The sequence below is a fragment of the Drosophila erecta genome, unplaced genomic scaffold (genome assembly GCF_003286155.1).
Source record: "Drosophila erecta strain 14021-0224.00,06,07 unplaced genomic scaffold, DereRS2 tig00000218-arrow-arrow-pilon, whole genome shotgun sequence".
Lineage (NCBI taxonomy): Eukaryota > Metazoa > Arthropoda > Insecta > Diptera > Drosophilidae > Drosophila > Drosophila erecta.
The window spans coordinates 281,831-302,075 of record NW_020825212.1 but is presented as its reverse complement, the minus strand read 5'-3'; the positions used below and the strand labels follow the sequence as shown (position 1 = coordinate 302,075).

The 20,245-nt window shown below is 49.3% G+C and overlaps 3 protein-coding genes across 3 annotated transcripts; all 3 read right to left on the bottom strand.

Moving 5' to 3' along the window:
* Window positions 1-2,416: 2,416 nt before the first annotated feature.
* On the bottom strand, window positions 2,417-3,608 carry LOC6551210 (proteasome subunit beta type-7). Its single transcript, XM_001976981.2, has 3 exons — window positions 3,493-3,608; window positions 3,251-3,430; window positions 2,417-3,189 (listed from the first exon to the last, which is right to left on the bottom strand). Exons 1-3 carry the CDS (start codon window positions 3,579-3,581, stop codon window positions 2,535-2,537), a joined length of 924 nt encoding a protein of 307 aa, XP_001977017.1. The 5' UTR covers window positions 3,582-3,608; the 3' UTR covers window positions 2,417-2,534.
* Window positions 3,609-6,971: 3,363 nt separating this feature from the next.
* LOC6551209 (larval cuticle protein A2B) lies at window positions 6,972-7,799 on the bottom strand. The gene is made up of 2 exons (XM_001976980.3): window positions 7,723-7,799; window positions 6,972-7,664 (listed from the first exon to the last, which is right to left on the bottom strand). The coding sequence occupies exons 1-2, from the start codon at window positions 7,732-7,734 to the stop codon at window positions 7,239-7,241; spliced, it is 438 nt and encodes a 145-aa protein (XP_001977016.1). The 5' UTR covers window positions 7,735-7,799; the 3' UTR covers window positions 6,972-7,238.
* A 9,499-nt stretch (window positions 7,800-17,298) lies between these two features.
* Window positions 17,299-19,755, bottom strand: LOC6551208 (trichohyalin). Its single transcript, XM_026982788.1, has 2 exons — window positions 17,685-19,755; window positions 17,299-17,623 (listed from the first exon to the last, which is right to left on the bottom strand). The coding sequence occupies exons 1-2, from the start codon at window positions 19,655-19,657 to the stop codon at window positions 17,572-17,574; spliced, it is 2,025 nt and encodes a 674-aa protein (XP_026838589.1). The 5' UTR covers window positions 19,658-19,755; the 3' UTR covers window positions 17,299-17,571.
* Between the last annotated feature and the right edge of the window lie 490 nt (window positions 19,756-20,245).

The following is a 20,245-nucleotide window of genomic DNA, read 5'->3' as shown; positions in this document are numbered from 1 at the left end:
AGGAATCAGCAGCCTGATTGCGGCAGCGGATCAAAGGAACGGCTCCGTAATGGGATTCCGGATGACATCAGCTCAAAACTGGGACACGCTGTCGCTCGCCAACTTCTCCGGCTCCAAGCAGTGGCAGTGGCACAAATGGCGCCGTAGGATGTGTGCCCAAAAAGATACGTTATGGGGCACTGGGAACGATTTGTGCTTCAAGAAGCTGTAATATAGATACCAAATAAATATAAATAATAACATACAAATACAGATAACATACAAAAAAACAGAATTGCACCTTAAAATCTAAAAACAAAATACAAATGTGCATAATAAACACATAAGTAATTTAGCGCGTTACCTAATTTGATTAAGATTAAGATGCAACCAACTTAGTTGGGCTAGTTTTGTAAGCTACTCTATCCATTATAATAAATAAATGAATAAAAAATAAATACTGTGGTAATCATAAGAGCATGCAAATGCCACATGCCGCATAAGCCATCCGGACTTCCATTTAGCATCACTTGCACTTATCAATAATAAATGATTGGTAAAAGTGGAGTGTACAAGGAGCAGCCAGGACATTTATTGTCCATCTGCATGGGTGTTGTATAAATAAGGAATTTCCACGCATCCTTTGGGCTGATTGTCGCCGTTGTCTTTATGGTTTTTATGGCCGCCTGTCCGTATCCGTGTCCGCATTCGTTGGCACACTTGCCACACTTGGGCCTCCGATTCGCAGCCACTTTGCACACTGACCTTTGACTCCCACGTGGCCCATCATCAGCCAGGTCGTCGTCCTGCTGCCGCGTGCTCCGACCTTAAGGATACCTAAGGACACATAAACAACGGGATATGAAATGACTGGCTCGAGTAGCCCCTGGGACAGGGATGCTCAGCCGTGACCCCCACAGCGATATCCTTGCTGCTCCGTCTCCTGGCCCGTGCTCCTTCCGCCGATGCCCTTGGCTACGCACGATTTAAATTAAATTGCACTCGACGCACTTCCCGGCAGCAGGAGGAAGCACAGAGACACGACCCTCTGACCTGGGAGTCCTGCGAGTCCTGTGAGTCCGGCAAGTCCTCGTCCAACACACCTCCTATTGTGATTCAATTAGTGCGCCTAGCTCGGGTGGCCAGCTGGAGCGCTCCGGAGCAGCGCTTCCTGGCCATCTGGTGGCCAAGTGCCCGTAAATAAATAATAAATGTAATCCCGGGCTAGGACTTCCAGGCAAAAGGGGGCGAAAAGGATTGCGCCGGACGGGTTCGTTGAACCAGCAGAGATCAGAGCTCGGAATGGATGAGTGGCTGGCTTGATGGATGGCAGATTGCACGGCGCATACATGTGGCCAAGGGCTTGATGGGCGAACGGAAACTTATTTTATATATTCAAAAGCAAAAAATCAAAAATGAAATAAACGTTAAACTATAAACTGGATACATTTCTGTGTGCAACAATAAATGAGCCCACAGGCTGGATATCCCTAAATATCCCGGTCCACGTCTAACTCAATTTGGGTTCGGCCAATCCCAGGATAAAATAGTTCCATCAAGCAAACGAGATTAGCCTCGAATACTCCGCAACGGGCGGCTGCCCCACGCGACTCAGGACCACATGGCATCCGCAACAACCGGGCTGTGCAGCTCCAAAGAAAGTGGGCGTGGCAGGAGCAAGGGCCAGCAAAGGCAACCAAGGGCCATGGCGGGCTAGGAAGCTCGGAGTGCACACAGAAATCTAATTTAAAATCTGCACACATGTGGAGCGCGGGTTGCTGGGCGGTGGGTGGTGGGCAGTTGGCTGGTGGGCACTTGGACGGCAGCTCAGGGGAGCTCAATGGTGCGGAGCGACAGACAACAGATGGGCGCTCTGCCGCACCTGGCAGGGTGGGCAAGGTGGGCAGGGTGGGCACAGGCCAAAGGTGGCCAAGCAGAGGACAAAACAAAATCAAAGTCACCGTTGCCGTTGCCGTTGCCGCCCCCAAGGATGTGTGGCAAGCAGAGGTCCTGCGATTTAATCTTATAATGATGCCGGCTCTCCGGCGGACTTCCAGTTCCAGTCCAGCCCGCCTCGCATGCCAGCTCTATTTACACGTCCTGGCGAAGCTGCAACGGGTGGACAAACACCTGGCGCCGCCTGCTCCGCCAGAAGAATCTCCTGCCGGATGGCTGGCAGTCCGACCATTGCCATTGCGAGCTGCCAGAGATGCAAACAATTTTCGAGCAGCATGCTCCAGCTACACTGGCCAAAGCGATGGCACCTCTCTGGATTTGTTTCACCAGCGTTCGTTGGCAGTTTTTGGGCAGTGCATCGAGTAGGCAGCCCAAGTTTTCAGCTTGCCGCACATTCTGTGCCCCCAGGAAAAAACGCTTGGTGTTCCCTGCACTGCAGCAACAGCTGCACCAACTACAAGATGCCAGAAGCTCCGGGGAATCTGGAATCTGGAATCCGGAAGCTGGGCGCTTTGCGAATGCATTACCATTTATGTGAAGTCAAGAGGCTGGTTAACGGGTAATTTGCTCGAACTGAATTGAATGAGTTGCAGGAATGCCTATGGCGTTTTGGTCTGGGCTGCTGCGTCCAGTTCCTCGGGCGCCTGCGAGGCATCCGGCTGGACGCCACTGGGGCCCGGCTGCTGGTCGTCCACGGCGTAGACGCGCTCATCGGTGACCTGGAGGCTCAGCACGGAGATCGAGGTGACCAAGGTGGAGTTGGGCTTGATGCCGTACTTGCCAAAGCGCTCGCCCTTCTCGCTGGCAATGGTGTCGGTCCTCAGGTACGTGGCGCCCTTCCTGGTGATCACGCAGAGATCGATGTTGGAGCCGGAGCCCAGGTCGTTGAACACGCCCGCCGAGATGGCCTCGCGCACCAGCTGCTTGCCCTGCTCCTGGTCCAAGCGGGGATGCCAGCCGTGCTCCAGCACCGACATGGCCGCCAAGGTGCCGGAGCCCATGGCCGCGTAGGGGATCTTGTCATTGGAGCCGCACGGATAGATGCAATAGATCTGCGGGCCGGTGCTGTCCACGCCGCCCATCACCAGGGCGGCCCCGATGTGGCCCTGGTAGCGGAACAGCGTCCGGCGGAGCAGCATGCTGGCACAGACCACCGGCACCTGCCTGCCGGTGTTCAGCTGGTGCAGATCCAGCTCGGAGGAGGTCACCAGGGTCATCATCTCGGTGTCGGCAGCGGTGCCAGCGCCACAGCAGCTGCGTCACAGTTCAGTTTCACTTTCAAAGTTATGCCCAAGCCCCTGCTGGTTATACTCACTATATGTGATCCTGGAGATGGTGAATCTTGGAGCAGTTCTTGTCGGAGACAATGGGTCCTTCGGTGGCGCGGGTGTCGGCGCCCAGTATAACGCCGTCCTGGCAGATGATGCCCACAATGGAGGTGCCCGTGCGAATCGCCTTCGGTGGCTCGTAGCCCTGGGACAAGAGCTCCGCGTTTCTGTGCGCAGAGCCATTCGATTTATATGATGAACAGGATGGGTGGCCAACTTGTCCACTTACCGCCTGCAATTCACGAAGTTGAATCCACACCGCGCGCGCATCAAATCCACGGATTGGTGCGCCCCTCGGGCGGAAAATGGAAAGGGCATGGTGCTCAGTATCCAAAATATAGTCAGCAACTGGATCAATGTAGTGAGTGGCTGGACGGGAAAAGCTATGTGTGCTTTAAGGATATTTGCTTACTATTTGCTTTATTTAACATAAAATTATATACCCAAATGTGATGTTTTACTCGGCATCATGCAGTAAATGAAACCATAAAAATCGCCTATTGCACATTGCAAAAATCCATGTGTAAATGCATTACTCGCTTAATGAAGAGAAGAAGATACTTTGTCATCGATGGGTTTTGTGCTGAGGGTAAGGAAATGGGAAATGGAAAACCAACAAAAAAGTGACGCGTGGAAAGCGGCAGCTACTTCCACCCATTTTCCAACTGCATTCAAATGCCAAACAATTTGACAGCGCTTAATTGGTCTGCATGTGTGTGCGTTTGCGATTGAGAGTGTGTGCGTGAGTGTCCTTTCGCACACACACACACGCAAATATGAGCTGACAGCACTGCAGCTGTATTCTTATTTGTATTTGCATTTGTGTTTGTGTGTGCACTTGCATGCATGTGGACGCTCCATAATCCAAGGACATGGACACCCAGCCGAGGTCCTTGTAACCTGGTCAGTTTGGAGTGCTCGACAGCGGCACATGTGGCACACATCAATTAGCATTAATTAGAAGCCAATTATATTTTAATCAGCATTTGGAAGGCAAACTGTGAAGTCGCCTCACTTCAGTTGCTTTGCAAACCACCAAAAGGAACTCAACGCAGAATGAAGTGATGGCATTTTAAGGATATATTAGGTCGTGAGATATGAAATACAAAAATTCAAATATTTTAAGAAATTAAACTGTCTGCGAGAACTGCTAAATCAAAAGGGATTCGTAAAGTGCCGACAATTAGAGGATTTGCCAGCCTCGAGAAACTTTCACTCGGCAATTTAGGGCCGCAAAAGTTTTGCAACAAATGCAAATGCAGCTGGAGCAAGTTTTCATTTCTGCCGCTGCCTTGCGAAATATTTTAGCCGGAATTTTCCGTTTTCCGACAGCAGTTGGCTTTTCAATTAGGCGGCAGCACAAACACCTGACGGCGAAAATTGGGCGACAATCGACAGCCGATGGCGGCCTAAAAATGGAAAACTAATCAGGAGTTGGCATTCAGTTTTGATTTCTGCCTTGCTAACAACAATTGCCAAAGTTTGACGCCCCCACCTACGCTCAAATATATATATATATTTACCCACGAAAACCCCAAATCGAACAGGTTGTTCCAGCCGCCATCGGAATCCCTTTTTTCCTTTTATTTTTCATTTTTTTGGGTGTCCCTTCGTTTTTGTGGCCGTAACTTTGCCCAGGATAATTATGGGGAATGCCGCCACTGACAAAAGGTTGCGTCCTTAGCTGATTGGGAGATTAAAATTTAATGAGATTATAAAGTCATTTCGGCCCTGTTCGCTGGATGTTTGTTTGGGTCTGGCGCTAGCCGTAAATAACGCCATAAATAAATAAGATAGTCCCCGATCAGATCAGATTGATGAACTATCTGGTGCTGAAACTCCCGCCTTTGAGCTCTGCAGTTCTGCTAGATTTTACTAGTATTAAAACAGCTTTTTTCCACTCCTCTTTGGAAAGTCAAAGGGCGGTTTTTTAGGGGACATTTTCGCATGCTAATGACTTTCAGTCGAGAACTCACACACACACACAAAGGCAGCCCCGCCCATTTGAAAAACGACGCCATGATGAGTCCTTTGAAGTTGCCCTGCTGTCCATTTCCCATTTCCTGGCTGGTCCCAGTCGAATGGCCACTGCACTCGCTATTAGCACACATCCATTCATATCCGTGCCACATCCAACGGGCAACGTGCAACGTCCAACGTCCAATATCCGGCATCCTGCCAAAGGACAAGCGGCCTTTTAAGCCATGTCGCCGAATCCAGTTGGCGCATTCATGCGGCTTTTGAGCGGCAACAGCGCGTCCAGGATAATGGACACATCAGGTGGAAGGTGAAGTCCTGCTTGACTTTTTCCTAATGAGCCAAGGGCGCCTTTTCAAATTTCCACGCTTCTTGCCACATGTTTGCACGTGGCAGCAGGCTACTCAGTGTAATACCCTGTCAATGGAGTGCACTACAGTTGGGGATTAAAGGGACAGCCAGTGGCCAAAAAATAAAGAAACTAGGATGCCAGCAATGAAGATGAAGCGGCTGGCGCTGCCACCGCATAATTCAATTAGTTGTAGTCGTGCCACCACGCTCCGTGGAATGTGCAACATGTGTGGCACTGGCACCCGTCTGCTGCGTCTGCTGCGTCTGCTGCGGCAATTAAGCGGGAATTTCATTTCGGCGGCGCCAAGTTGCCGCAGCAGCAGCAACTGCCGACTGGCTGCTACCCCGCACATACCCTGGATTCCCATGAATCCACTTACTTATTTACACTAATCCCGGCATTTACCTTAACTTTAGATACGGCTTTGCCGGGCTCGATTCGAATTGCCTGCTGCGAGGGAGTCAACCAAGCAGGTTAACCCTGTTCCCAACCTGGTTACCCAGCAGGCAGTCCTCGAGCAGGCAGCTCCAGTGCACACTCGGCAAATAAGAGGGAAGGGGGAGGAACAATAGGCAAATCGTTAAGATTCCACAACATTTCGCACTGCAATCGCCGGCAGTTACACTCGGAAAAACGATGTATCATTCTTGCTGCTGAATACTACATGGGATTTCCAACTTCGTGAGCACTGCACCCAGATTTCTTCCACTTTCACTGCACTTTCTTTACGTGTGCAAGTGTAAGTGCACGTGTGTGTGTGTGTGTGTGGGTGAGGTGTAGGTGTGAACTGCACATCGTTTGCATCTGTGCGCGTGTGCTGCTGCCACAATTACAACCCCGCCTCCAACTCCAACTCCCACCGCACATACTTACGTACATATATGCATGCCACATGTGGGCGGTTATGACTTAATAAATACTCCCCAGTGTGCGCAATGTGGCTGGCAATTTAATAACAAAGGCAAACGGCATTGGAATAAAAAGGAGCCCAGAGCATTGCATGCTCCTATGTACACACACATGGGTGTGCCCCTGATTTACTCCACACACCACGCGGTTTTCAATCAGATACAGAAGTGCTTGCAGTCCGCTCTTTACTCAATTTGAAACACCTAAGTTTTCAAAGTTTTTACAGTGTTGGAAAAAATAATAGAAACACGTTGGTTGAATCATTGATTTTAAATTTTGTGCTCAGAACGAAAGCAATATTTTGTAATCTTTATTTTTTTAAATTCATGTATAAGTATATTTCGCAATAAGGAACAAAAATATTTTCTTCATCTTTATATTAACTAAAAATAATTAACTTCTTTTTTGGCGCTTGGAAAAAATAATAGAAACCAAACTCTTAAAACCAAGAAAAACTTCATTTCTATGAATTATCTTATAAGAATAGTTGTAATATCAATATTTAGTGGTATTTCCTTTATTTTTATAACTGCTGAGCATCGACGGGGCATTGAATTAACTAAATTGGCCCAAATTTCGGGCTTCATGGCAATCCACTCTGACTTAACTTTTTCCCACAGCTCTTCCTTATTTTTTGACTTTAAACCTCCAATTCTTCTTTCTTATATATATATTATAATATTTGCGGCTGAAACCCTACAACTAAGTCAACAAAATGGGATCCAAGCTGATCTGGCTCAGTGGTGGTAGGCGGCGTAGACGGGAGCCACTGGAGCCACGGCCTTGACCACGGTCTTCACCAGCGGTTCCCGGTGGACCACGGCATTGAAACCGTTGACGGGATCGGCGGTGTACTGCACGGTGCGCTTGAAGCCATCGGAATCGACCAGGGAGTACTCCCCGCGCACCACGTCCCCGTCACGCTCCTCCACCTGGCTCTTGGAGTCGCCGGACAGGGCGTCCTGCACGTCGTAGGCGTACTTGTACTGCGGATGCGGATCGTACTCCTCGTCGGCCCTGGCCAGCACCGGATGGGCCACGCTCTTCACGACGGCGGCGGCAGCTGGCGCCGCATAGCTGGCCACCGGAGCAGCATGGTACACCTGGGCGGCGGGCAGGACGCCGGCGCTGGCGGCGGCGAGCAGCGCGAAGAGGGCCACAAACTGCAGGGAACCAGATATAGATATAGATACATAGATATATAGATATAGATATAGCCACCTTGAATGCCATTTGAGAGCTTGACCTGGCTTGATTTTGGATGTTGGTGCGTTGAGCGCTGGCTGCTGTTTGATAAGAAATGCGGCGGTAGGAACGGCTTTATAGCCAAAAAAAGCGCCGCACTTGCCGCTCATTACGCAAATCAGGTAAAACTCAAAAGGCTAAAACCATAAAGCCCAAGGCCGAGTTTGTGGCCCTTTTGTGGGGCAAGTCGAGCAATTGGACACACAAATTAAGTGTAGTAATACAACGCACACGTTCATTCACTCAGAAAAACGAGACATTGTGGATATTTTGGCAAACCGGTCTGGCCCACAACTGTCCACGTTGTAATTGCAACAGCAACTGCTCCCAATGACACAAATCGAAATAGAGATCCACCAAAATAGCCTGCACAGTAATATTTTAACCATCATCAGCTTGGCTGTCATCTTCAGCTGGCGAATCCAGAAACGACGAGTCATGGCCGAGAATTTGAGCGATTGCGCCAGTCACTAAATTATTTAGGCCCAAATAAATAAAGCCACTTTAAGATACCTCTGCAATATAAACATAAATTGGTGGATAAAGTGGGATAAACTAGCAGAACTTCACTTTGTCTGCGATGCTGGGAAACTGCGAATTTAATTACGAATATGAGTCGTGGATTCCGATGGAGCTCCTGGCCAGCTGGAGGTCCTGGCTAATGGTGTAAATGGCGCAGGACCTCGGCTAAATATCCGTTCTATCAAATTCAATTAAAGTTGACATGGGTTCACAGCTGTCTTGGCCTCTGCACTCTGTCAGATTGGGTCAGATCCAAGTCCGGGGTCCAAGTTCCACGTTCCACGTTCCAGAAACCAGCGCTCCTCTGCCGTATCCTCAGTATCCTGCTGAATTTTTGAATCAATTTCCAGCGACAAACACACACGGCCTGCGGAATCAAAGGAAATACTTACGGCGCCGATGGAAAAAAGTGGCCAACGCCCAGGCGTAATAAGACAAACGGAAAGGCGGGTCGGGAATCGGCAAAAGGTTCGTCCTGCCACAAGGCTTTTCACTTTTCCTGCTCCGCCTCCTGCTCCTCCTCCTGCTCCTGCTCCTGCTCCTGCCTTCTTTTCTTCTCTTTTTTGCCCGCCCCGTGTTGCTTAAATTAAAACACTGGCAGCAGCCAGTTGGGAAGCCCCAGCCCGAAAAAATGGCAAGCGAATTTGCAACGGCCTTTGGCTGGAAGTCGGGGCGATTGTGAGATCGGGCCAGGGACATGCACCCGGTTCATGGCCTCCGGAGCCCGCGGAAGCCCCCGCAATAACCCCCGGAAATGCCCGGAAACACCAGCCAAATCCCCTCCAGAAAGTGCCCTTCTGTTGCTGCTCGCTGAGTGTAAATTTGCTCGTTAAATTTGTTGCCACTCTCGACTAATTTGCACTTGCAACGCAATGGTCTGAGTTTTAGTGGAGGCCTTCAAGGCTGGCGGTTTCCAGGGGTTTTTCGGTGCTCCACGAGCGCAATACTTTGCATTGGGCTAATTGAAAAGACGCTGCCCGGCGGCGCAACCTCCATGGCACCCGTCCACTTGGCCCACTTGAAGTTCGCAGCTAAATAGCCCCAAGTAGCTGCAGATCGGCCATGTACATGCGCAGAAAAAATAAATCAAGTATTTAGCACTCGCAGGCTGCAATTAAGCACTTGAAAGTTGTGGCTGCGTTCCAATTAAAGGTGCAGCTATAATCCGGAGCATAGTGCTCCTAGTCGATGGAGCAAAGGACTTGACTACAGCAAAGTGATTAGATTAAATCAGAACAGACGCCGAGTTCTCCCGCAGGACGAAAAGGATACTTGGTATGCGTGTCGCAGCGGCAGTGGCAAACAGGAGTGGCCAGACATGCGTATGCAAATGCTAATCAAAGCGAATCGAGTCCTGGAGCTCGCCAAAAGGAGTCCTTGATTTGGAAATATGAATAATTGGCCCGCATTAGCGGGCATTGTTGTTTCGTCAACGGGAAATCGGCTGGCAGATTAATCGAGCGGCATTCATGGCCATAACCCGGCGACTGATGGCCGGGCACATTGAGTCCACAGATGCGAAATTGATGCACTTGGGTGGGGGTGTCCCTGCCAGGAACTGAGCCCCCACCCGCAGCGCCATCCACCAGGATTACATGCTCCGAAATAGTGGGCCCTCGCCGACGTTGGCTCATTATTATGCAGCTCATGAGCTCATCGTTAGTGGCAAAGTTATATGAGCATACATCAGCCCTGCCGCACAACTTTGCAACACCCGCAGGAAGTCCTAAACTCGGCGAGGTGGATGGGGATTGGGGATTGGGGGTTTGGGGGCCAAAGGAGGCGGCTGTCAAGCGGCGTCTGGCAAGCGGAAAGTGTTAAGCACAATGAAGTAAATGCTGCCAACTTCTGACATCGCCGGGCTCCCCCAACTTGAATCCAAAATGTGGGGCTGGCGAAAAAGCAACCACCAGCCCCCAAGCCCCATATATCCGTTTCAAGGCTCTGCCAAATTCGCCGCAGGACTTGTTCGGGGCGAAAAGTGCGGCAACTAGTTTCTGCCATATTTCTATTGCTCCCTTTGATGTTGAAAGTTTGAAATAACAATTTGAGTTGCGAATTTATCAGCAGTGATAATGCCCCAGCGATCTTCTTTGTAATACATTTTTCGAAAGTAAAAGTTAGGTATTTCCGGCTCATCTTCAGCTTGATCGCTGCTAAATCCATAAATGAACCTATTTCCAGCGCACTCTTCCATTTTGTGGCATTGGCTTTAATTCGCCCAAATGGACAACCGATGAGCTCCCAAAGTGGCTGACTGATGGGTGGATGATGTGGCATTCTGGCGTTCTGGCATTTTGGCATTTTGGCACGGCGGCACATCATAATGGCCAAATCAATTATCAATTTCGAGCCGTTTTCATGTGAGTTATTTGCGATGCGATGGCAACTAATGGCCACGAAATGAACTGGAAATGGAAATGGCAATGGCAATGGAAATGGCAATGGCAATGGAAATGGCAATGGCAATGGAAATATGGCGAGGACATTGCTTGATTTATGGCCAAGCCTATTTATCCAAGTCGATGAAAGCGCATGCATCTCTAGCCGCATCCAAGTGAGTTTTTAGGCTTCCACTTTGTGGTTCACTGGACCCCAACCCGTCTTATCCACATGGTCAGCCGCATTCGCATCCGCTTCCGCATCCGTATTCCCATTCCCAATCCCTTTGGCCCAAAGAGGGCGAGACACTCGGTCAGCAGAATGCATCCCTCGAGTGCAGTTGGCAAATTGCACGGGAAACGTCGCCGGGAATGGGTTGCTAACAGCCAGCTGGCAAACAGGGGTTAAGGCGGTTGCAGCTCCGCTGTGGCCACTCAATTTCGGAGCTGCCCAGCGGCGTACACTGCCAGAAACTGCGAGAGGCGAGCCAAACCTAACTGCAATGAAAAAAATGCAATAATGGGAGTCATGAGAGTAGCAGAAAGCAGAAAATAAGGTGGCCCCGTTTTGCCACAGTGCATATTGCCATGCAATTAGCAGCAAATTGAGGGGGCTGCAAACTGAGCGACTGGAACTGGGAGCCAGATCTGGGTTTGGTGCTGGGTGCAGACTTTGAGTTGGGTTGGGCTCTTGGTTTGGGCTTGGGTAGTCGGATTGGGTGGTGTAGGGAATCAGCTGCATTAGCAAATTCATGCAACGTGCCTCGTAATTGAAACGGCGCCAGCTGCAATTATTTTCCATTCTAATTCGGGTTCCACTGCGGCCAGGCAAACCACATGGGTTTCGCATGGCGATACCAGATTTGGAGGCCATGGGACCTGGACAGGATCCGCAGATCGCGGCTTCCATATTTAATTTGCTTTCGCGCAGCGGCTGCAATTCAATTCCAATTGAAATCCGCATCGAATTCGCATGGATATTTGCTTGACCTGGGGTGCGAAGTTTTGCCCTAGTGCTGCCCAGTACCACGCCCTCATTGGGCCGCCCCTGCATCTAAGTACATACATATATCCAGTCAGTGATGAGAAGTAACCAGAAGTATCCAGCAGAGCCCAGAAGTATCCAGAAACATCTAGAGGTATCCATAAGTATCCATAAGTATCCAAAGGTATCCAGCAGAATCCAGAAGTATCCATAAGTATCCAAAGGTATCCAGAATTATCCAGGAGTATCTAGAAGTATGCAGGAGTATCCAGAAGTATCCGGAAGTATCCAGAAGTATCCAGCAGTATTCAGAAGTATCCAGACGTATCCAGAAGTATCCGGAAGTATCTAGAAGTATCCAGAAGTATCCAGAAGTATCCAGCAGTATTCAGAAGTATCCAGCAGTATCCAGAAGTATCCGGAAGTATCCAGATGTGCAAATCCTTCAACGAAGATCATCGGTAAGCCACGTACGAGCATGTAATAATCTTAACAAGATATTTACTTGGAAAATGTATTTTTTGTAGTTAGTAACATACACTATTTCAAAGGCAAAAGCGGAGCATCACTGTTTTCAACATCGGTTTTAGTGGCTGTAAAATTGGCAACAATTGCGCCGCCCCTGCTGCGCTCTTCGCGTTTAATTAGCTGCGACTGCAGTTGCAACTGCAATGTGACCGACCACGCCCCGTGCCGCCCGTACCAGCAGCTCCATTGAAGTTGGCAATACGCTGTTTCATACGATTCTGGCCATATGCCAAACCCGTGTCCATGCAATTTGTGCAGTCATGTCGCAGTCCATCAACACCTTTTTATTTGCCACTGCAACTGGGTCCTTAATTCCGGATTCGGCACGACGGACCTGGCTGTCCGGCCTTAACCCCAAACGACCCTTAACCCCCTTGCATAAATTGCCATTGACAGCTGAGCTATGTACAAGCTGGCGCCTTTTTTCCGCCATCCAAAAGGTGGCAATCCAAAAGGTAGCTACTATGTAAGGTTAATCAAGCTACGTTATGAAATCTGCACAGGACATCGCTTTCCAGTTGGAGAAGGGGTAATTAAATGGTTATCCATGCAACTGAAGTTACTTCTGCAAGCTGGAAGGCAGTAAGCTGGCAAAAGAATCGACAGAACTTCTGAAAATCGTATTTTCCCAACATATTTACCTTTCGATGATCCCATAAAGAGTCACTGGTATCTGTTTGTTGTTGGGGAATGGACTGTACCATTGTTGGCCCAGTTTTCCGGTTTTCCTAACGTGTTTAGACAATTTCATTTGGGGTGCGCTCTGTGCCCCACACCTGCCCCAATTTTCCGCCCACCAACCACCGCCCACCGCCCACCTTGCAGGTCACGTAGTGGGCGGGTGGGCGTGGCCAGTTTGCTGGCTGTTTGCGCATTTCAAATTGAATTTTCATCACAGTGGCATCGGCGAGGGCCGGAAAATGGATGAAAACTGCTAGAAAATGCGGGGCATGCAGCATGATATGGCAATTATACAGGATGCGAAATGCAGTTAACACCCAGCATGCAAAGGCATTCGGCGCGCTCCATTTTGCCCACTGATTGCTCTCAGCTGCCAGGACACACGAAGTTTTTGCCCAGTGCCCAATGTGGCTTAAAGCTGCTGCAAGTCGAAGCCAAGTGGCAGCTGCAAAATGGGAAAATGGCCGAGAAGAAAACCAAGTTCTTTTTCAGGCAAATAGAAGCCGCTGCTTTAGCAGCTCTTACTTGTGGTATACTTTATACAGTGAATCTTAGCACTCAAAGCGTTGACAGCAAGTGCAGTGTACTCGGTGCTATTATTTAAATAGTTGAAGATATTTTTCAAACACATTCAGGCGCCTTGTGTTTATGGCAGCAAGTTCAGTTCTTTAAGCAAAAGTGCAGCTCGCAGTTCTTGGAAAGAAAAGGGGAGCCAGCATGTGGCCCACTGGCAATGACAGCTGTTGGTGGGTGGCCACCCACCCACGCCGCCCACTGGGCTATGACATTTCACTTGCTGCATTTGCTCGCATTTTCACTAAATTGACTTTGCCTGCTATCGTTTAGGGCGCACCGATGCCACCCACGCCGCCCATCCACAGTCATCCACGCCCCAAAAATTGCGGAGTGCTGAGTCTGAGTGCAGCCATTTTTTATGCTCCGTTGGGCAACGACAGCCCAGAATCCCAGCTTGCAGCTGCCAGGATCCATTTCGATGCCACTTTGGGGGAGTCGTACGTTATCCTTTGGCATTGGCAATCTATAAATATCTAAGATGCCATAAAACTCAGCTCAGCGAAGCCCGGCAAATGTCATCATGGGCATGGTGGCCATCGAGCATCGAGCATCGAGCATCGAGCAGGTGAGAGATGAGTTGGGATAAAATCGGATGAGATGGCGCGCCTGGCCAGAATCGCAAATCCAAAATCGCAGCTCAAATCGAAATCCAAATCCAAATCCAAATTCGAAGCGGCCGCCTTTCAATTGCACTGGACCGCCTGGCATTCGAAAATCCAGGAGACGGCTGCTGCGATTGGGATCCGGATTCGGATTCGGATTCGGATTTGGATTGGGACAATATTTGAGGATGATTGGATGCTTGTGCAAGCGGCTTTCATGTACGTGAACGGCAAATTTATTTGCACAACTGCGATTGATGCTGGCATCGAAACGCCCCCAGTCGACCTGCAGACCTGGTGCACTGAGAGAAAGCAGCGGTAAGCTGTTCAAATTTAAAAACGAAGCATTCGGCTAAATGTACACGCAAGTTTGCAGCTTGCAGCTTAAATTATTTTGCACTATTTATAATGCTTTGCAGTGATTTGGAAAATGCGTTTTTCCGAGTGCACACTGGCCTGACACATTCGGGGAATCCGGGTCTACGTCACCCGGAGTTTGGCATTTGCCAAATGCTCGGCGCTCGATCTGCAGCATAAAAGTCTGTTGCATAAACCAATTTCGCATTTGCTCCGCCGCCGAATGCAGATGCCGCCGAGGGGGGCGGGAGAAGTGGAAAGTGGAAAAGTGGGGAAAATTCTGTCAACGCAACTTCTTCGACTGGCAGCAGAATCGCTGGCTGGCTGATAACGTAAACCGCTTTGATTTTTATTTAACTGCACATTTCCCTTCGACAAAAAGCGGCACACCCCTCGTCGATTGACATTTAATGGCAACTTGTGGCGGATTTTCGATTGCAATTTCTGCGGTTTTTCAATTTTCCCCAATTCCACCATTTTCCATTTGCCTTCGCTTATTGCATTTATTTATTTTGTGCGCGCGCCCTGCCCGCTTTTCGCTTTGCTTTTTATTTTTGGCCTTGCTGTCGAGCGAGTGAAATTGATAATTTATAAAATTGCTGGCAAATGGCAAAGAGAAAAGAGAAAAGGTGGAAAAATGTAAAAAAAACATAGAAAAGAAGGAGAAAACTGCGAGTTTTCCCGCACATTGCTCCATCGTTTTTGCGGTGTGTGTTGCAACACATTTGCCGCGTTCGCCTCATGAAATATTTCTCAAGTTTCGGCCGTTACCTTGACTTGATAGAAAGCATCCTGCGGCAGCCTGGTGGCCACTTTATGGCGGGTATCCTGCATCCTTGCCACTACCCACAGTCGTCCATTAAATTATGCAAAACACACGCTCTCACACACACTTTCCCAAGGACTTTCCCTTTGTGTCGCTCCGTTCCTTTTCGCTTTTCACACGCCCGTTTTAAAGAAAATACATTTTTCACTTGGCTGTTGCTTTTACTTAGCCAGCTGAAGCGCGGAAACACACACACACCAGCACAGCTAAGGTCAAAATAATACAGATATGTTTATAATCATATTTTCCCATTTTTACCAACCAATTTACACGGCACTTTAATCTGTAGGCGGATTATAGAGTTGTAAATAATTTAGTGCACAGATGTATTCCATATAGACGCATTTCATTTACCAAATATGCCATTAAGAGCTTGAAAAACTGTGCGTATACTTAATACTCCGAGCATGGCTGTAACTTGCCCCACAATCTAACCCCATTAGGGTGGCGCCCCAAAAAACCCCCACCTATTTATTTGGCGCTTCGCTGCTTTTATTTTATTGAAATTTATGATTTCTGACACAGAATTTATGTTGTTTTGCATTCTGGCAAGTGTGTGTGTGTGTGTGTGTGTGTGTGGGGGTGTTTGGGGCATAAAATAAACCTCAAATACTCGTAAAATGCCCAGTAAAAGCAGCCCAGCCAGCAGAGTCGCCAGTTTTCGAGGTGGGGGCAGAACCTACTGCTTGCTTTTTTCATTCGCACCCGGATCCTTTTCGCCTTGTCTATATGTACATATATATATATATATATATATATAGGAATCTGGGTTTCTCGTTGGTTTTTGGAAGCTCCCTCTTTGGCCCGGGCAATGCGAGTGAATTATTTAATTCGTATAAATATTGAAAACTGCATTTTTTATGATGTTTTCCCGTTGGTTTATTGCTCTTTTGCGGCGCTTTTTGCACTGGCCACAGGATCCCCCATCCTGTGCCCCAGTATTTGCCAGAGACATTGCGTATTGATATTTCACACTTCCATGGCCCACGAAAATACACATCCATATATAGATTTGCTCGCATAAGAAGAGCTCGCATTGAATTTAAGCCCTTCATGGAATCCCCATGAATAAGCCCAGCGAGAGTTGGCAAAACAAAAATAGTCGGAGAAATGAATATCCCGTAGTGCTGTGAATATACATAAGCTGAAGGGATATGTTTCGAGTTATTTACTTGCCAACTTTGGGCTTCCGGCTTATGACGAATATTTTTTTCAAAGTGCACTTTATTGCATATTTTTTGTAGTGTGACATTTCACTCACAAATATCCCATAGTCGATCATATGTCCTATTGGCATCAAGATCATTGTCGAAGCAAGCCAGTTTAGATGGAAGTACGAAGTACATAACTTTATTTCTGCGTGCACTCTTCACATTTGGAATGGCCCCCGAACCAGATTCGTATGCCTGGTTGAGAGTAAGTAAAGCAGCTCGGTACCAGCTCAGACATGGAAAAGGCAAGGATACTTCCACACAAATAGGGATACGAGTGCGCACTCCAGCCATCCAGCAGACACACACTCCACGCCCCAAAATAATCCCCAAAAGATGAAAATTGTGTAAAATTTGTGTGTTGGTTTCACTGATTAAGGATGGCTTACTGGCTGCTTGTCGGGCCCCCAAAACTGCTGCTTCTACGGCTGCTGGCCCCATCAGGGGAAATCTCTTGAAAGCCAAAAAGATGAATAGACCAGACCAACATCTAATATGTGCGAAATTTATCAGCCTCGATACACACACACACACACACACACACACCCCGACACACACGCACACACGTATGCCGACAAACACGTGAGTGGAGAAAGGATATATTCAGGAGCATTGCTGCTGCAAGGACGAAGGCAAACGGCATGGAAAATCGCAATAATAATTTTGCCTTTCAGCTTCGGTTTCGGTTTTGTGGCATCCGAAAGGAGGTGGGCCAAGTGGGCGGTTTGAAAGCTGCCTCAAGGATCCTGCCATCCAAGGATGCCCAGCCATGTGAGTGGACAGTTGCGGTCCCTCGGATGCGAATGCTCCAATTATCCAGGAGGTGGGGCGGTGATGAAGGTGGCGGTGGCGGTGGAGATGGTCGGGAATCGAAACTCACGAATTGCAATGCAGTTTGCAGATGCTCGGCTACTCGAGCATCCCATCATATATTTTCGTTATGCTTTTGTTGGCTACAACAGAAAAGGGGAAAGGTTTTTGGTTACAGTAACAGTTGGATTAAATTGTACAATGCTCCATCGGAGTGTCCCATCCCATCCCTCTGCTCGTAGCGCGCTGTCGGGTCCGTTTGCATTTTCTGGGGGTAGTAATGCTTTTCTCCTTGATCCATATCCGTTTACTCAGTTGGGAGGGTCATCGATTTCCTTTGTGCATCCTAGCAACCAATGGCCTGCAAGTAGCCCTGGATCTGCTCATTCAGGGCATGGCTATAAAAAGAGTTGATTAGTTGATCTTTCCTAAAGTGGACACGTTGTACAATATGCGTACCCAATTCCCTTGCCGCTGCTCGTTGACTTCTTGTAGAGAGCGGCCAGGAGGAGGATCTGCCCGGTCATCAGCAGTTCTCGTTTTCCATAGCTCAACCAGCCTTTGTTTTTCGTTTGGGTGGTAAGAAGTACACGCTCTTCCAAGGGCTCACGAATCTCTCGTCTGGAAAGGTCGCGTTCAACACGTTCACGGTCTACTCGTCCCTCACGGCGCTGTACTTCTCGGAGAATATCTTCCCCTTGATTTTCCCTGCGAAGATCATCTCGGATATCAACGCGCTCCACTCGACGATCCACGTCTCGTTCAACATCTCGCTCTTCTCTTCGCAGGCCATCGCGCTCCACTCGACGATCCACGTCTCGTTCAACATCTCGCTCGTCTCTTCGCAGACCATCACGCTCCACTCGACGATCCTCGTCTCGTTCAACATCTCGCTCTTCTCTTCGCAGGCCATCGCGCTCCACTCGACGATCCTCTTCTCGTTCAACATCTCGCTCTTCTCTTCGCAGTCCATCGCGCTCCACTCGACGTGTGTCATCTCGCTCCTCACGCCTCTCATTAGTTCGGATATCATCGCCACTTACTCGCCGTTGAACTTCTCTTCGCTCAACTCGTCGGGAGTCTTCTCGTTCTACTCTACCTAAATCAGCGCGCCGCTCTCGCACTTCTCCTTCAATACGCTCCATCCTACGCTCTGCTACACGTTCCTCCCTACGTTCAGCTTCACGGTCTTCTCTACGATTAATATTGCTTTCCACCCTTCGTTCCACATCACGAATACGGTCTACCTGCACTGTTCGCAAGTCGATTCGACGGGAGGATTCCTGCTCTGCACGGCGAACTTCCTTCTCTTCTCGGCGATGGTTGACCCTGTTGAGATCTTCCTCTTGCCTTTCACGCCTAGCTGAGTCTCGCTCTTCTCGTCGCTGTACCCTGCGTTCGTTGTCTCGCTCCTCCTTGCGGTCTACGCTTCGTCGAGAGTTGTCATCAAAAACAAATCGAACTCGGTTCTCTCGCTCTTCGCGTCGTTCAACACGTCGAAGAATATCGCGTTCGGTTCGACGATCAGAGTCTCGCTCTTCTTGTTCACGTTCCATTCGTCGAGACAATTGCCTGTCTAGACTAGCTCCGTCGTCACGGCGATCAACACGTTCCTCACGTCTGGACATCTCGCGTTCCACTCGGCGCTCGAGTCGTCGTTCGATCCCTGCTGCTCGTCGAGCTCCCAAGTCACGCCTGTTCGATTCGCGCTCTTCACGTCGCTCCACCAGATCGCGAACCTCACGAGTGTCTCGTTGCTCTACGTCAGCTTCACGTCGCTCAACACGCTCCTCACGGACCTCGCGTTGCCCAACTTGTTCCTCTCGAGTTTCACGTCGCTGTTCTCGGTTCTCACGAATTTGACGGCGCTCGACTTGATTGTCACGGGCTTCGCGTTGCTCAACGCGTTCGACGCGAGCTTCACGACCCTCCACTCGATCTTCAGGAGATTCACGTCGGTCCACTCGATCTTCAGGAGATTCACGTCGGTCCACTCGATCTTCACGAGCTGCACGTCGGTCCACTCGATCCTCACGAGCTGCACGTCGGTCCACTCGAACCTCACGCGTTTCACGTGGATGTACTCGCTCTTCGCGCTCCTCCCGAGTTTCACGTCGCTCATCACGAGCTTCGCGAGCCTCCAGTCGCAGGGATGAGTCCAACCGAACCCTGGTTTCCTCGCGCCTTTCGTTGCCACGATCATCGCGTGCCACTGACTCTACGCGGACTTTCCTCTCCATCTCCGCCGCGCCTTGTCTGTAAACCAAGTGCTCATCGTAGTCGTCGTGCCGTTGATGGCCATCCCAGCGGCCATCATTGCAGATGTCACTACCGGAGGTGTCGCCACAGAAGTGCCTGCTGCTCGCCCATGCCACAGTCAAACAGCCAAGGTGGAGCAGGAGGAGCAGAACGCTAAGCCGCAGTCTCATCATCGGTGGCTCGGTGGTGCTTGGTAGTCAGGTACGAAAGAAGAAGATCGAAGATTCAGTTTGCTGCTGTTTCACCAGCAGGATGCGCAACTGGAATGACTTCGCTAGTGGATTGTCGCCACTTTTATAGCGGAATCCGGCCTAGAACCCCAGTGGGCAACTCCCACGCTGGCACTTTGTGCTCCCAATTTGCTGGGCTGATTGATTGGATTCCGCTTATCGCACATGTGCACCACTGCACCACCAAGACGACGCAATTCCAAGTGGCGCAGACGCCACTGTCCATTCGAGTGAGCCTAATGCGCGGCCGCCTGTTCCAATTTTCCATGAATGAAAACTGCCAAGCCCGTGACGTCACGTGGGGTATGTATGTATAAACAATAAATAAAATAGGGAATCGATTTGCGAAGCTCGTTAGGCAGTCGTGACGTCAATATGTGCTTAGGAGGATGCTCAACTCCGTTTTTTCCGGAGCGAGTGCACAATTGCGATAAGCGCAATTCAATCAAAATCAAATTAGAGTGCATCGGGCAAAGCAGCCAAGCCCAATAATTGAGGATACTCCTGTGGCGCTTTAGATGGCCATCAGGG

Excerpts from the sequence above, each read along its gene's own strand:
- LOC6551210 (XM_001976981.2), bottom strand. The coding sequence starts at position 3,581 with ATGCCCTTTCCATTTTCCGCCCGAGGGGCGCACCAATCCGTGGATTTG. Across the intron at positions 3,431-3,492 it reads AACTTCGTGAATTGCAGGCG|AAACGCGGAGCTCTTGTCCC; the intron begins GTAAGTGGACAA and ends CTCTGCGCACAG. Across the intron at positions 3,190-3,250 it reads CATCTCCAGGATCACATATA|CTGCTGTGGCGCTGGCACCG; the intron begins GTGAGTATAACC and ends ACTGTGACGCAG.
- LOC6551208 (XM_026982788.1), bottom strand. The coding sequence starts at position 19,657 with ATGATGAGACTGCGGCTTAGCGTTCTGCTCCTCCTGCTCCACCTTGGC. Across the intron at positions 17,624-17,684 it reads AGCAGCGGCAAGGGAATTGG|CCATGCCCTGAATGAGCAGA; the intron begins GTACGCATATTG and ends CTCTTTTTATAG.